Source organism: Apus apus, chromosome 7, assembly GCF_020740795.1.
Source record: "Apus apus isolate bApuApu2 chromosome 7, bApuApu2.pri.cur, whole genome shotgun sequence".
Taxonomy (NCBI): Eukaryota; Metazoa; Chordata; class Aves; order Apodiformes; family Apodidae; genus Apus; species Apus apus.
In genome coordinates this window covers 4,023,583-4,037,517 of record NC_067288.1, presented here as the reverse complement: position 1 = coordinate 4,037,517, position 13,935 = coordinate 4,023,583, and the positions used below count along the sequence as shown (strand labels likewise).

The following is a 13,935-nucleotide window of genomic DNA, read 5'->3' as shown; positions in this document are numbered from 1 at the left end:
CAGAATAAAGAGGTAGGAGAACCTCTCTTGACCTACTAACCACACCCTTTCTAATACACCCCAGGATGCCATTGGCCTTCTTAGCCACAAGGGCACACTGCTGGCTCATGGTCATCCTCCTGTCTACCATGACCCCCAGGTCCCTTTCACCTACACTGCTCTCCAGCAGGTCAGCCCCCAACCTGTACTGGTGCATGGTGTTTTTCTTCCCCAAATGCAGAACTCTACACTTGCCCTTGTTGAACTTCATCATGTTTCTCCCCGCCGAACGCCTGTTCGGGGAGCCCAAGCTTCGCCGTGAGCGGGGAACGACCCGCGGCGGGACCCCCGGGAGCGGGGCGGGGCGGCCTCCCCCGGCGGACCGGAGGTGGCGGCGGGAGCCGCTCTGTTCCCCGCTGCCGGCGCTCGGTGGTTTAAGATGGCGGCGGGGGCTGAGGGGGCGAGTCCGTGAGTCCCACAGGCCGCGGGGGCGGCGGGACGGGCCGGGCCGGGCCTGGCCGGGCAGGGCCGGGCAGGGGGGGAGGAGGAGCGGCGGTGAGGCCGCCTGGCGGGGCCCGGGAGCGGCGGCATGTGAGCTTGGGCCGCGGGGCGGGAGCGCGGCGATGGGGCAGCAGGTGGGCCGCGTCGGGGAGCCGGGCGCCGGGCTCCAGCAGCCGCCGCCGCCTCAGCAGCAGCAGCAGCAGCAGCCGCGGGGCCTGCGGGGGAGCAGCGCGGCCAGGCCGGCGGGCCGGCGGCGGGAGGCGGCCGGGCGCAGCGCCGAGGGAGGCTTCAATATCTTCGCCCAGCACGGTGAGGGGCCGGGCCGGGCGGGGAGCGGGCCCAAGGTGGGGGGGGGGGGGGATCGCCCGGGGGTGGGATGGGATGGGGGGTCTCGGGATGAGAGCGGCCGTCCTGCCTTCCCGCTTGTTGGTGGTGGAACTGGGGGAGGGGAGAGCTGCGGGAGGTGCCGGCGTGAGGAGAGGGGGCCTGGGGGAGCGGGAAACCCCCACCGCGGCTGCCACGTCCCGGGGGATACCGGCCTCGTCCCGGGGGATACCGGCCTCGGCAGCGAGTTCAGGGCCAGGGAAACTTCCCCCCCCACCCCGGAGCGGGGGACCCCGCCATCCAGGGCAGGAGGGAAGGGGCACCAGCGGGAATCCCAGCTTGCAGCGCCTGGTAGCTGTCAGTGCAGCGGGTCCTACCTCGGGTTTTGTTTACAAAGGTAAATGTTCCATGTGCTTTTTTTGTCTTTCTGGTTGCTGAGGCGCTTATAGCTTTGCCCTTCTAGATCTATAAGTCGCTGTTGCTACAGAGCTCCTGGCAGAGCAGACGGTTTTGTTTTGGCTGGGGGGAAATTGCAGCTGCCACCTGATTCCCAGTGGGAAGTTTTTACCTGTCCACTTCTTATTGCTGTGAACTGATAGCAGAATATTGAATGCAACATGATTAGTTTCTGTCATCTCTCTTAGGAGGATCCCACAATTTCAATTCCCCCTCTGTAACTAATTTATTATCATTTTTTTAAAACCAATGTATTATATAGATTTGGCAGCACCTTAACACACAAGTTCTGGAAGGTGTGAGCAACTGAAACCTGTCTGCCTTGACAGGCGTGCTGAGAATAGATGTGTCTCTAATCCTAAAGAACAGAATCTGCTATGGAGAGCTTGGCTGGTTTGGCTTTAGGTGGAGAGAGATGTCAGGGCTGCTTCTGACAATACATGTTTTCTGTTGCTCAATAGAATGAGCACAGGCAAAAAGACGAAGGAACATGCAGTCTAAATGTAAATATCATCTGCTGTGACTTCTAACACCCAAAGATCTATGAAAACAAGAGTGCAGCACTAAATCTGGTTCTTGAAATCTCAGTGTTATCACAGCTTTTGAGTTCAGGGAGCAGTATCAACTTTAAAACTAAACCAGAACTGTGTGCTTGCTGAAGTGCCTGACCCACTATTACCACAGTTAAAACTAAGGATTGCTATTTATTGCATCTTTCAACCACATCAGTGTCATCAGCTTAACGTTTTACTTCATGATATTTGTATTTTTGTACTTTAAAAGGCACTTTTGGCAGAAAAATTACTATAAAATAGACTAATACTTTAAATCCACAATGTTAGGAGATCTTGAAAGTTACCAGTGCTCCCTGCTTCTTTCAGTACACTGAAGTCTTAAGAGCAAAATTGCTGTGTAGACCAAGTGTGACTTGGCAAGGGCACCCCTGCTAATGACAAACCTTCTGTCTCTCTGTGTTTTGGTACCAAGATGACTATTTGGTTCTTGCTCTCACCAGGCAGGGACAGAAAGGATGTTTGTGTGAGGTACAGTACAGCATGTGAAGGCGTGTGGTTACTTCAGAGTAACACAGCTGAGACTGAGTGGAGCACATCTTTTCATTTATTACTGCATGCTTTAGTAGTAATTTGGTGCAGCATCCTGAACAAATCCTTCTAGCTCCTCCCTCAGCCCTACCAAATTTTAAAGGTAGAAGATAAGGAGAATTATTTACTTGCAGTGAGAGGGAAATAGAGAGAAAAAGCTTCCTTAAGCATGCATGCACACCACATAGACAAATTTTGTGCTCTACCAGCCCTTCTGCTCTCTTGTCCCTAGACCTAGAAACAAGAGTGAGCCTGGAAAGCCAACATGCTCTGAACAAAACTGTTCAGTGAAATGTAAAAAGAACATTTCTGTGTGACAGCAGCAATTGTGTCTTTTAAAATAATTATTATTGATATTTCTTAGGTTATCTGCTTCAGCAGTAAGGTAATGGATGTCATTTTACCGAGTTTTTAGTTGTTTCTGTTCTTTGTGACTCTAAAGGAAGATGTGCCTATAGAAAATAAGATACAGCTTTTTATTCTTTTTGATTAAGGAAAAGGGGTGGGGGTTTTCTTGGCAATCCAGGTTTTGAGAGTTTCAGGGCAGGTGTCAAACTCCCACCCTGTCTGGGTGAATACCACAGACATGTTAAATTGTTCCCTGATTCCAAGCACATTTTGCTAAGAATGAGTGGACAACTCACTACTAATAATCCATACCAAATGCTAGTCAAAATTGAGTACCTGTTAAATACTTGTCTTGGGCAATAACCAGGGGTATTTGTTGTGTTTCTGAATCTGGAGTTCACTTCCCTTCTCAGATAAACTGTTTTCTTGTGATCCTTATTCTCCTTCTCTGAGAGGATTTTTTTTTCTCTCAACTTCTATTCTTGTTTCTATTTGCTGACCTTGTTTTCCTGCTTTACTTAACCTGGCTTTCTGCTAAGCTTCAAGTGCCATGCTTCTTTTCCTGAGATGCTGAGGTTGGTGGTAATATTACTTGATCCTGACTCCTCATTTCTAATAATTTCTTTCTGAACCTGATCCTTCCATCCTTTCTCAAGGCCTTGTATTCACAGTGTACAAAAAGTGATGGAAAAAGCACAGGATTATGGGCTAGCACCCTTGGACCAGTAACTAAACCAGCAAGTCTGAGTCTAGGTTATCTACCTTCCTTGGCTTTCCTTGATACATTCATTGATGTGAGATTTCATACTATACTGTGCCAGAAGTGGCATGAACATTACTAAGTACTCTTGCCAAAGTTAATTTTGAGGGGTTGCTTCTTCTGGATTGTTTATGAAAAGGATAGAAGTAAGCAGTATTTTTACCCTCAGCCCTGCTTTGCTACAGGATTTTGAAGAACAGCTTGTGTCAGATTAATGAAGTGTAACATTTCTTATACTAGCCTGCTGGAAATCTGATGTGAGCATTTTTTATGCAACTAACCTGAAGTGTCAACTAGCTGGAAGTGTAGTTGTCCTTGAAAAATGGAGACTGAGGTGAACCAGTTCACCCCAAATTTGTTTTCAGTTGTGTAGGAGAAGCACTATGGATATACAGGCACTACCTACTTCAGGATATGCTTTTGGAAGAAGTGAGGAGTTTGAAGAGGTTTTCTGATTTGTGGAAAGAACAGGGAAATCTGTGTTGTGGCACCCTGCTCTTGTATCATAAGAGCAGACACCTCTGTAGTTGAGCAGAAAAGTCCTAAGCAAGCTGATCCACTGATCTGGTTTGTTAGCTGTGGAGCCGAGTTTCCAAGATGTCAAAGATAGTCATGGATTTTGCAGCCTTTTGCAATTAGCCCTTCAAAGTGCCCCATTGCTGGCATTCTTAGCATGTAATCTGTGACTTATAAAAGCAAGCAACGGATCAGCAAAGCTAGTAATGTACTAGAAAGGAAGGATTATTCAGACACTTGTTCCAAGACACGGTGTACCCATGTGCACAGCATCAGAATTAACTAGGACCACAGGCACAGCAACTCAAGAGGGAGAAGCTGCAGAGAACACTAGTTACTAACAAATTCTTACAGTTCAATGTAACCAGAAAAGATAAGTAATACTTGGTGCCATTACAGGATGAGCTTGCTTTCCCTTTCAGAGAAGAAACAGGGAAGCAGGTTATCTCCTTATCCTTTCAGTAGTTTGTTTGAGGGAAAGGGATACAACTGATGACAACCAACAGCTTCCAAGCTGCATGGGCTCTTACTTGGCTCCTTGTATGACCTTTGAACAGTGAGATGCTCTGATTTTCTTTTTGAAGAGCAGTGATAACTGCCTACTGTACCAAGATACTCTTTGGAATGGTGTTAGCATGCTTTTCATCTCTGAAGAGACTTGCTGAGTGCTGTAGAAAACATACTGCAGGAAAATCAGATTATTTAAATCCTGGCTAGGAAGCTTTTGCAATACCTGTTTGCAATACTGCTACAGTTGCCTTGGTGATATATTTTGGGGTAGCAGAAGGCTCTGCCACACTTGAGCTTTTGATCTAGCAGGCACAGGACGTTTGTTCCCTGTTTTGTTTTCTAGAGGAGGAGTTTAGCAACCTTTTACTATGTGCATCAAGGTCAGGCAAGATAAGCCTATACTTTTAAAAATTATCATTAAAGCTCCCCTAAGGCAGTTGGAGTGCTATGCCACATGATAAAAACATTCTAAAATAGGAAGAAGCATAAATAACACTATTCCTTTGAAATTCAGCGAAACTGAAGGGCTGGATACAGGAAAATGGAAAGAGAGAAAATAGGGTCAGTTCAACAGCTGTACTTTGTGGGCTGCCTAAAACGTTCTTTATTTTTCATCCCAGTGAAATGCAGCAAGCTCAGGCCAGAGCTACTTGCCTGCAGACTTTCCTGTCAGTAAATGCCTTGTGGAGATGGAATATAATCACTGTATTCAGTGCCTGTCTCTTTGTACTGTAAATCAGAAATCTTGTGGGGCCATAATGTATAAATAACTCTTAACTAATTATTTGGGGAATAAAGGATAGTTCAGCTAAGTGTCTAGAGAAAGATCTCCTGTAGAACATGAAATTATAGGCGTGTTCTCTGTTGCATCATTCTCCATGATATCTAAATTATTCCTGCAGATTCAGCTGCATTCAGTACTCATTTTTATACCTTGTCTTAAGTTGGGATTTTTGCATCCTGTATTTCACAAATAAGAGGCCTCCACTTACTTGATGGAAGGGACAATATAATACAGCTGCTGATCTGTCAGAATTCCTGACAAATATGTATTTCCTGTGTACTTTTCACATAGACAGGGGAACACAGGTAAGTCTGAAGGTTAATACTGAAGAAGGTGAGAGTGAAATGAAGTTACTTCAAAAAGATGTTAGTCAGAACTAACTTAAAAAAACAAATTTCAAGGCCCAGACAGATCTCTGATTTCTCAGTTCTCCACGTGCAGCAGCAGATGGTGTGGTACAAATTGTTCTAGCAATATTTCAGAAACTTGCTATTGCTTGCAAGTGTAATCTTTTGCAAAAAAATAAAAAAATTGTGTTTTTGTTTTTGTTTTTTTTAAATAGGGACATGGCCAAGTGAACAAATCGATGAAAAGTGAGCGTGTAAGCTGTTGGACACAAAAGCAAGTTATCACAAGTGGCTTAAATAATCTTTTTTGATCTAGTGGGACTGACAGCTCACATAATTAGAGTTGGAAGATAGTTGGACTATCTCCTAGAGATGCTGTAGCAGGGCTAGCTTCAGGAATATATTATGGCTGGCACTAATTACAGATTCTGGGACAGTAGGCTTGAAATCATGTTTTTCATTGGTGTTTGGGAGAAGTGACCTGTTCTGTGACCCACTTACTTCAGCATATGTTGATTTTTTGTTCTCAAAGCAGGTCAGTCCTTGCTGAAGTCAAATTGTACTTTTCAGATCTTTGTTTTATAGCTACAGCTAAATGGGTGTTAGCTTGATTTATTCTAGCCTGTTTTCCTTAGTTGTCACAACTTAATGTTTCCAGTGTACTCATTTCTGTAAGCTGTCTTCTAAATACCACTGACAGCTGCCTACTTCACACTCACTTAAAATCCGGCCAACACAAAACAAGAATCAGCAGTTTATACTTGTTCCAGTAGGGCAGTGCTTGAAAGTTATTAGAAGAAAGACACTTAGGTTTTGTGCAGTGACTTGCCCAGCTCAATTTCACCTGTTAGTTATTTTAAAAAGCCAAGGATGGATGACTGCAGACTGAAGCCTCACCTACATTGTGTTTCAGAGTCCCATAGCCTATGTCACTGCTTGCTGAACAGTTACTAGTCCTTTCAACAGCATGTAGCTATAAATGATGGAAAGCTGGGTATCTCTAGTGAGAATGGCCCCTTGACTGGCTTTGTAGGTGAAAGTAGGCATACAGGTGCCTTCTTAACAGCATTCAGAAAAGCATTAACTGGTAAAGAAGCATTTCCCGTAGTTGTTTGGACCACCAGCAGTCTCACTCTCCCTGAACACAAAAAGCTCCTGCTGAGCAGGGTAACACAGTTGACTTGCTGGGTCTCAAGTAGTGGTTCTTTCACCATTACTGCATCACCCCTGACATCTCTCTGGTTTTGTGGTTGTGAAATACTTTATTTTAAAGGCTGATCTTGGTATTATCCAGAGAGATTATTCTCTCTAGAATAAGTGACTGTTAGAAAACCATTGAGGCTTCCTGTTGGTAACACTGGAAACCACAACAACCAAGCTTAGTTATATTACCCATATCTTCTAAGGAAGTTTCCTGTGCTTTGTGGTCTTTCTATAAAGACAAGTGCATCTCCCAATACAATTAGTTATATGTGACTGTGTATAAATTATCTTTTTAATAGGTAACCTTCAGTATCAGCTAAATCAGCACAGGAATTTAAAAAGAAGTCCAAAAATAACTTTGCCTTTTTTTGAGGAGGAGAAAAAGATTCACAGAAATCCTTCACTAAGAACTGGATTGGTTTTATTTCAATATTCTAGTGCTATTTAAAAGCCATTTAAACCTTTTTCTTTTAAGACTGAACTTATAAAATAAATTCCTTTCCTGTTCTCCTGTCCATCCTGCCCAAACACTGTCCTTAATCTTGCTTTGATACTTCCACTAAAAATAAATACACATGTTAGTAGTCTTGGAGCTTCACTTATGTTTATTTGAAAGTATTCTATGACAAGAGCAGTGTGAGAATTGGGAATACAATTAAGTAAGAAAAGTAGCTTTTCTATGAAGGAAACCTCATTTTCTATAGGACAGGTCTGCATCCACTCATCCTTTATTTTGATAACTCACTGGTTTGGATTTTTGTCTTTTTTTTCTGTTGGTTGTTTGTTTTTGATGTTATTTAATACTAAAGTAAAACGGAAGCAGCTCCTTCTTGTTTTTAAGCTACATATAGCAAAGGCATAGGAACCATCTCCTGTTTGGGTCAAATTAGGAATCATATTAGAGGACAGGAGGATGAGAATGCTCTGCATTTGTGAACCTATACAGCTCCCAGTCTGTTTTTCCTTCCTTTCTCCTATAGTAATCCCAACAACAATGCATCAAGCGTGTCTGTGTTGTTCCTGTTTGTGGACATCTCAACTAGGATATGTAGAATGAACTATGGAGAAGAGTATCTCCAGAAAGGCAGATAATGCTGCAGAGGAAAGAAAAGCAAAGACTGGAAAAAAGAGAAAAAGATAAAAGCTGATCTTGCAGCTTCTCCCTAACAGTGCCTCTAAGTACACTGGAGATTCCGTTTCTACTGTTCAGCTCCAGAGATAATGCCTTTAAAGTACAATTTTGGGTATAATGATGCATGTTGAATGAGACAGGTGGGCCTGCTGAACTGATCTATGGTAAGTTAGAAGTGGATTACTGACTGAGGTCCCTGTAATGGGCAGCATACCCCTTGGGGGGTTTCCCCACATAACTGGTGACTGACATCAGGCACAAAAATATCAGAAGTTCCAACCTCCTGGAGCACAACCAAATTTTAATTTGCAGGTTTTTGAATTTTGGGAAGGAAAAAAACATTCAGCAAGATCTCCTCCTCCTGTTCTCTTCTTAGCAGAGGTAAAGTACAATTGAATGGTGAATACACATGTACACTTTTCAGAGTTCACATGTGGGATTTACAGTGGGTTGGCATAAGATAAAAATAATCACTTTTGTTGCAGGTTAAGTGTGCTCAGCAACATGGCTGATTTTGAAACAGGTGTCAGGCTTGCTTCTGAGTGAAAGAAATTATATTAATATTGGCTGTTATAGCGGTAGTGTGTAGCATAGGTTGTGAAATGTTCCTGTTTTTCAGATTCTGTGTTCAATTAGACCCATCATTTTTGGAAGAGTTGACTGTAGTGTACTGTACAGTGGACACACCAAAACATATACAAGTAGATTAACATTACCTCCTACATTTACCCTAAACATCAGGGGTCCAAAAGGTGTTTACAGACCATGGATTTGTTTTCTTGACAAAAACTGAAAACATTTGTACGTTATAATTTTGTAGCCCCTGAATTGTGAAGATAATCCTTCAAACCCAAGCTGGGCTGTAAATTGATGTTAACAAGGCCCTCCTTAGTTTACAGGGTCAACTCAGTTTCTTGAGATTATTTCAAAGTCTTTGCTGTTCAGGGTTCATTTTGCTAACCAGCAGTGTCATGGAGTTAACAAGACTGTTCAGTTTTACTGCTGCTATTCAGAAACCTGTGGGAGGCTGTGCAACTGATGAGAATATCAATTTTGTGTTCCTGCTTAGAAAAGCCAAGAGCAGAAGCAGAGACAAGATACAGATGTACTGGTATCTCTGAAATGTACTTAATTCCAGAAGAAAACTGGAAAAATTGTTTAGAGTAGCCTCAAAGGGACTTAAAAAGAAATAATTTTAAAGTGTTACTTCCAGTCCAGCAATTGAGTATGTCAGAACTTGCCTGTTAATGAAACTATGGTGACTGTTTAGCAATAAAAGATCTGTTTATGCAAACTTTTAAAAAATTGATACAGGTTATGTCATCTAGGAAGAGTGAAATGGACTCTTCTTGGAGATCTGAGTAACCTTGAAGATCTCTTTAAATATTTAGTGGCATATCCTCCTTTCTCCATTAAGTTACTGGGTGCAGCAGAACTCAAGTTCATACTGGACTGAGCTGGTTTGCTCAGGACTTACTGCTTGTGTTTAATGCAGTTTGTTTTTTTTTCTTAGAGCATGGGCTTTAATTGTAAAGCTTTACTTCAGAACAAGAGAAAGAAAAAAAGCATCCTCTGTCTCGGAGCTGATTTGTGATTCCTTTTCTCCTATAAATAAAATACTTTCTTTCTGTCACCTATGAACTGGCAAATAAAAATTCAATATAGTTGCTAGCAGCCCTCAGGCTCAGATTTATGACACTAAAGTTAAAACAGCAAGTTCCTAAAACTTGAACTTTGAATTGTTGAATGCTTTATATATGCTCTTTACAGTATTGTTTATATTAATTGAGTCAAGTCTTGGTAAAATCACTCTTTGGCACCATGATCAAAACATAAAGGCTTTGATATAGGCAAGACCTCGAGCAGATGCTCTGAAAGTTGTTTCTTGGATCACTTTGAGGTAATACCACTAAATTCTGGTTTGTTGTAAAACTTTTTTTTTTCCCCTGTCTGGATTGCCATTAAGTAAGGCACAATGAGCTTCATCATTTGTGGCAGTAAAATATAGAAAGAGTGAGAGGCAGCTCTTCTGCAGGCTCTGGAGGATTCTTGCACATCCTCCTAGTTAGGAAGTTGTGTGAGGTTTTGGTAGGTTATGTTGTCTTTTGAGGCAGGAAGACATGTACAGCTTGGGGAGGGATGAGCAGAGCTATTGTAATTGATACCAGTGTGAAACCTGTTCTCTGCCCAGTTACCCAGTGAAGCACAGCAAAATACTTTTTCACTAATCATAAACTGCATGCTTGTTATTCAGGATGATATTTGTTGGTTTTACTTAATTTTGATTTATGGGGGGTTTTTTTCTTGTTGTTTTTTGTGGGTTTTTTTTTTACATCCCAAGAATAAACAGAGAAGGCAGAGGTATTTTGTCAGATTTTAAAGGCTTTGTCTAGAGAAGATCCTTAGAATAATTAAAAAAATGGTATCAGTGTGTTGCAGTGCTAGTATGTCAAGTTATGTTTATTTTTTTCCTTCAGGATCTTAAAAACTGTGGATACTAAGGTTTGTAACATAGCTGTGAGGAAGGAGCTGATTGTACATGTCAGAAGAAACTGAGATTTGTCTTTTTTAGTAATCTAGTAAATTTGCCTCTGATACAATCTACAGAGGAACAAGTAGCCCACTGTTGATATTTTTTTGTTCCAGACGTGCATGAGATGGCTTAGGAGTGATGTGCAAAACCTGCAGATGCTCAAATGATGATTTGAGTACCCTGCCATAGCTGTTCTGTGAAACCCAAGTCTAACAGGTCTAGTTCTTGCATTTGCCATAACACTACTAAATCTATTTTATCAGAATATATTTTCATTTTTTGTTTTTCAGGTCATCATATTTACATGTATTTAACTGCTTTAGGGGTGAAATGCCCTCTAAATCAGAGTCATTAAATTGCATGGTAATACCTAATTGCACTGTAGCACCTAGGTAGAAGTACAGATAAGTACTTTGAAAAGTTGAAGTAGGCCACACACTGAAGTCTGTCAAAGCTAAGCTTGTCTGTAGTCTGGTAGAAAAGATGTAATTATTACCTTGATGTGAAGAGGTCTGTGTAGCTTCCAGCTATTTTTTTTTCCAAATTGTTAAGCTGAATTTTAAGAAGATGCTTGTTACATGTCTTTCCCTCAACACACAAGCTTGCACCATGGTAGTAGAGGTGCAATGACTTTTTCTGTGTGTGCTTTGTTAGTATTTTTGCTAAAAGAAAATGTTTTTCTCATTTTAGGGCTTGTGGGCTAAGGCTGTAAGTGCCTCTAGGTGCAGCCCAGCTCTGGAGTAGTGCTCAGCTGGCCTCAGTACCTACTCAGCCACAGCTGGACAGACTTGGCCCTGGTATTATTCTCACTTGTGCTGTGGGCCATGGAAACTGGCATGTGCCTTAAGGCCACACAATTAGAGGCTGTTTAGACTCAGGTGAGCTGTGCTAGTTTTCTGGGAATGGTATCCCCAGGTGCTGATTATCAGCACCTTTCTGTGGTGCATCAGCTGCTACAGAATTACACTGCAGCTGATCTATTTGCTTGCAGCACTGCCAGTAAGTGTTTTGTTCCTGAACAAGAACAGCACTTGACCACAAAGAACCTCTTAGACATCCTTTCCACTTCCTCTAGCCTTCCCCTCTCCACACAAAGCTAACCTTGTTGTCTTGGAGCAGGGAGACAGGCTTTCAAACACACTCTGCGTTGTCAGTGGGGAGCAGGAGAGTAGGAAAGAGCACAGCCCCACGCTGGGCAGAACTACCGCGTTAGCTGAGGAGGCTGTGGGAGATTTAAACTTAAGAAGGTAAGAGAATTAATTGCAGCTGCTTATGGAGATCATGATTTTCCAGCCTGCCACAAGAGGGTGCTACAATGCTTTGACTTAGTTTATCCATCGCTAAAAGTTTTTCTGGTAGTGATAAAAACTAGAGGGTTTTTTCCGAGGTTACTGTGTTACTCTGAAATCTGTTTTAAGTAACTGTTGGTTTATGAAAGTCGGCAAGATCCAAATACCAAAATAAAGGTGTTAGCTGTCTTAAGTTTAAAGGAAATAGATGCTTATTTTTCTTTTGCCTTTGGTAGCTGAATTGCTTTTTTTTTTTAGTTGTTTTGTTTCTGTTGGGCTTTATCCTACATAACTTCATCTGCCAGTAAGAGAGGTTTTCCAGCTTGTTTATGTGAAATTGTGCAGGCAGCCTTCCCTGCATGAAAAGACATTAAATCTGATACTTCTGCTGGGTAGTCCAAGCCCTCAAATCAAGAGCCACTTCTCATCTGTAAAACTGCAATAATGCCTGCTTGCTTTATGGAGATGTTTATACTTAACTTATGCATAAACAAACACAGAAAAGCTGTCTGCAGGCTGTGTTCAGTCACCTCTTGTCTCATCCTGTAGGCTGAGAAAGTGTTTGTTGTGGTTCTAGCCTGTATTTCAAAACACTTGTGGCATGGTAATAGGTCTGCTGCTGCTAATTGTTTGACTTGCCTTGAAATGGAAGCCGAAAGAATGTTATCTATCAAACATCCATAAAGAGGCTGAAGCTACAGTGAATTAGCAACAGAAGAGAACTTTAAATATACTGTCTTTGGTTGTTTACCCGTAGAGCAACAGGACAAAAGAGTGAATTGCAGTAAGCATTCATGCTGCTGGTTTGTTGACTGAGACACAGGATCTCTGCAAAGAGATCCCAAACCTCGTGTTTAGGTTTAGGCATGCAATTAAAAAACAAGATCACCTGACACTACTGTGGTGTTCATTGTTAGCTGCTCAGCTGTGGGGTTAGTTTTGCTAAATTTGGATGCATTTGTGTTTTTCTAAGTCACATATTCCCTTTAATACTAGGCAGTGAAAGGCCACATTGAAAGAAACATTTATTAGTCCTAAAACAGACTACTAGAAAGAAGATATGAAAATCTGTTTAAAATACAGCCAAGACAGACTTCCTATCTTGAGTACTATCATGTCAAAGCAAGGGCATGACTCCTAGTGTGCCCTGGCTGTGCTTTTCTCCCCTGCACTTTCTTAATTTGTTACAAGCTTGAAAGTTTACATGCATTTCAAGCCTTGGCATCTGGCTTTGTTACATCCATCCATTATTTCCTCTCACAGAAAGATTAAAACGCTCCTTATCACACTGTTACTCCCTATGCTCCATTCCCTAAGCCTACAGGGAGGTAGGCTTGTAATTTTTGATACTATAAAAGCTGTTATAGAATCAGCATCTTGGTGTGTTTGCGGAGAAGCAGGCTGTGGTATTATAGAATAAACTGGTCTGGTACAGTGGTGCTTTGTATCAGCAAAGCAAAGGCTACCCTTCCAGAAATTGCTTTTGTGCTTTTAGAAAATAGATAATGATCCTATATGTGGAGAACAAGTGTCATTCCATGGTGAATACTCTGTGAAATGAGGTTGTCTGAAGCCTAAAGGGAAACAGAATTGAATGTCCAGGAACTAGTGCTGAGGACAAATTAGAACTATTTCCTTTTTTATGAGCATATAGCATTCTTGTTCTGCTGCCTGTATCTTTATTTGGAGCCATATCTGTTCTGAAAATGAGGTAAGTGATGCACAGTGTCTTTCTATCTGACTCTGTGTGCTCTTGGGGAAACAGTTTGTTCCCAGATTTCTTGCCTTTGGTGACACACATAGGATGTTGGCTCTTAAACTAGATGCAGGAATTAAAGAAAACTGTTTCTCCCCATGCAGATAAATTTTAATTTTATATTTTTCAATATAAAAAAAGAGATACTGCCATGAGTAAAAATCCCTGCAGGTAAGAAAACAATTTTCTGTAGTACTTAGCTATTTAGTCCATTTCCCACACACACACACACACTGGTAGAGTAATAAGTTTGTAAAAGGAAGACAGTGTTCTATCATGCAGATGATGAGAGGCATGAGGACATAGGCTGGTTTGCACAGCAGGTCTCTGGTGGAACTCCTGAGGCAGCACCCATTCCACAGGACCATGCTTTCTGCTGCGAGTTTAACTGTAG

At 42.0% G+C, this 13,935-nt stretch overlaps 1 protein-coding gene across 1 annotated transcript in view; it reads left to right on the top strand.

The window, feature by feature from the left end:
- The first annotated feature begins 602 nt into the window (after window positions 1-602).
- Window positions 603-13,935, top strand: part of ABL2 (ABL proto-oncogene 2, non-receptor tyrosine kinase) — a 48,035-nt gene continuing 34,702 nt past the window's right edge. Inside the window, exon 1 of the mRNA XM_051625799.1 lies at window positions 603-789. Coding sequence (XP_051481759.1) covers window positions 603-789 — 187 coding nt within the window. The remainder of the gene's footprint in view (window positions 790-13,935) is intronic.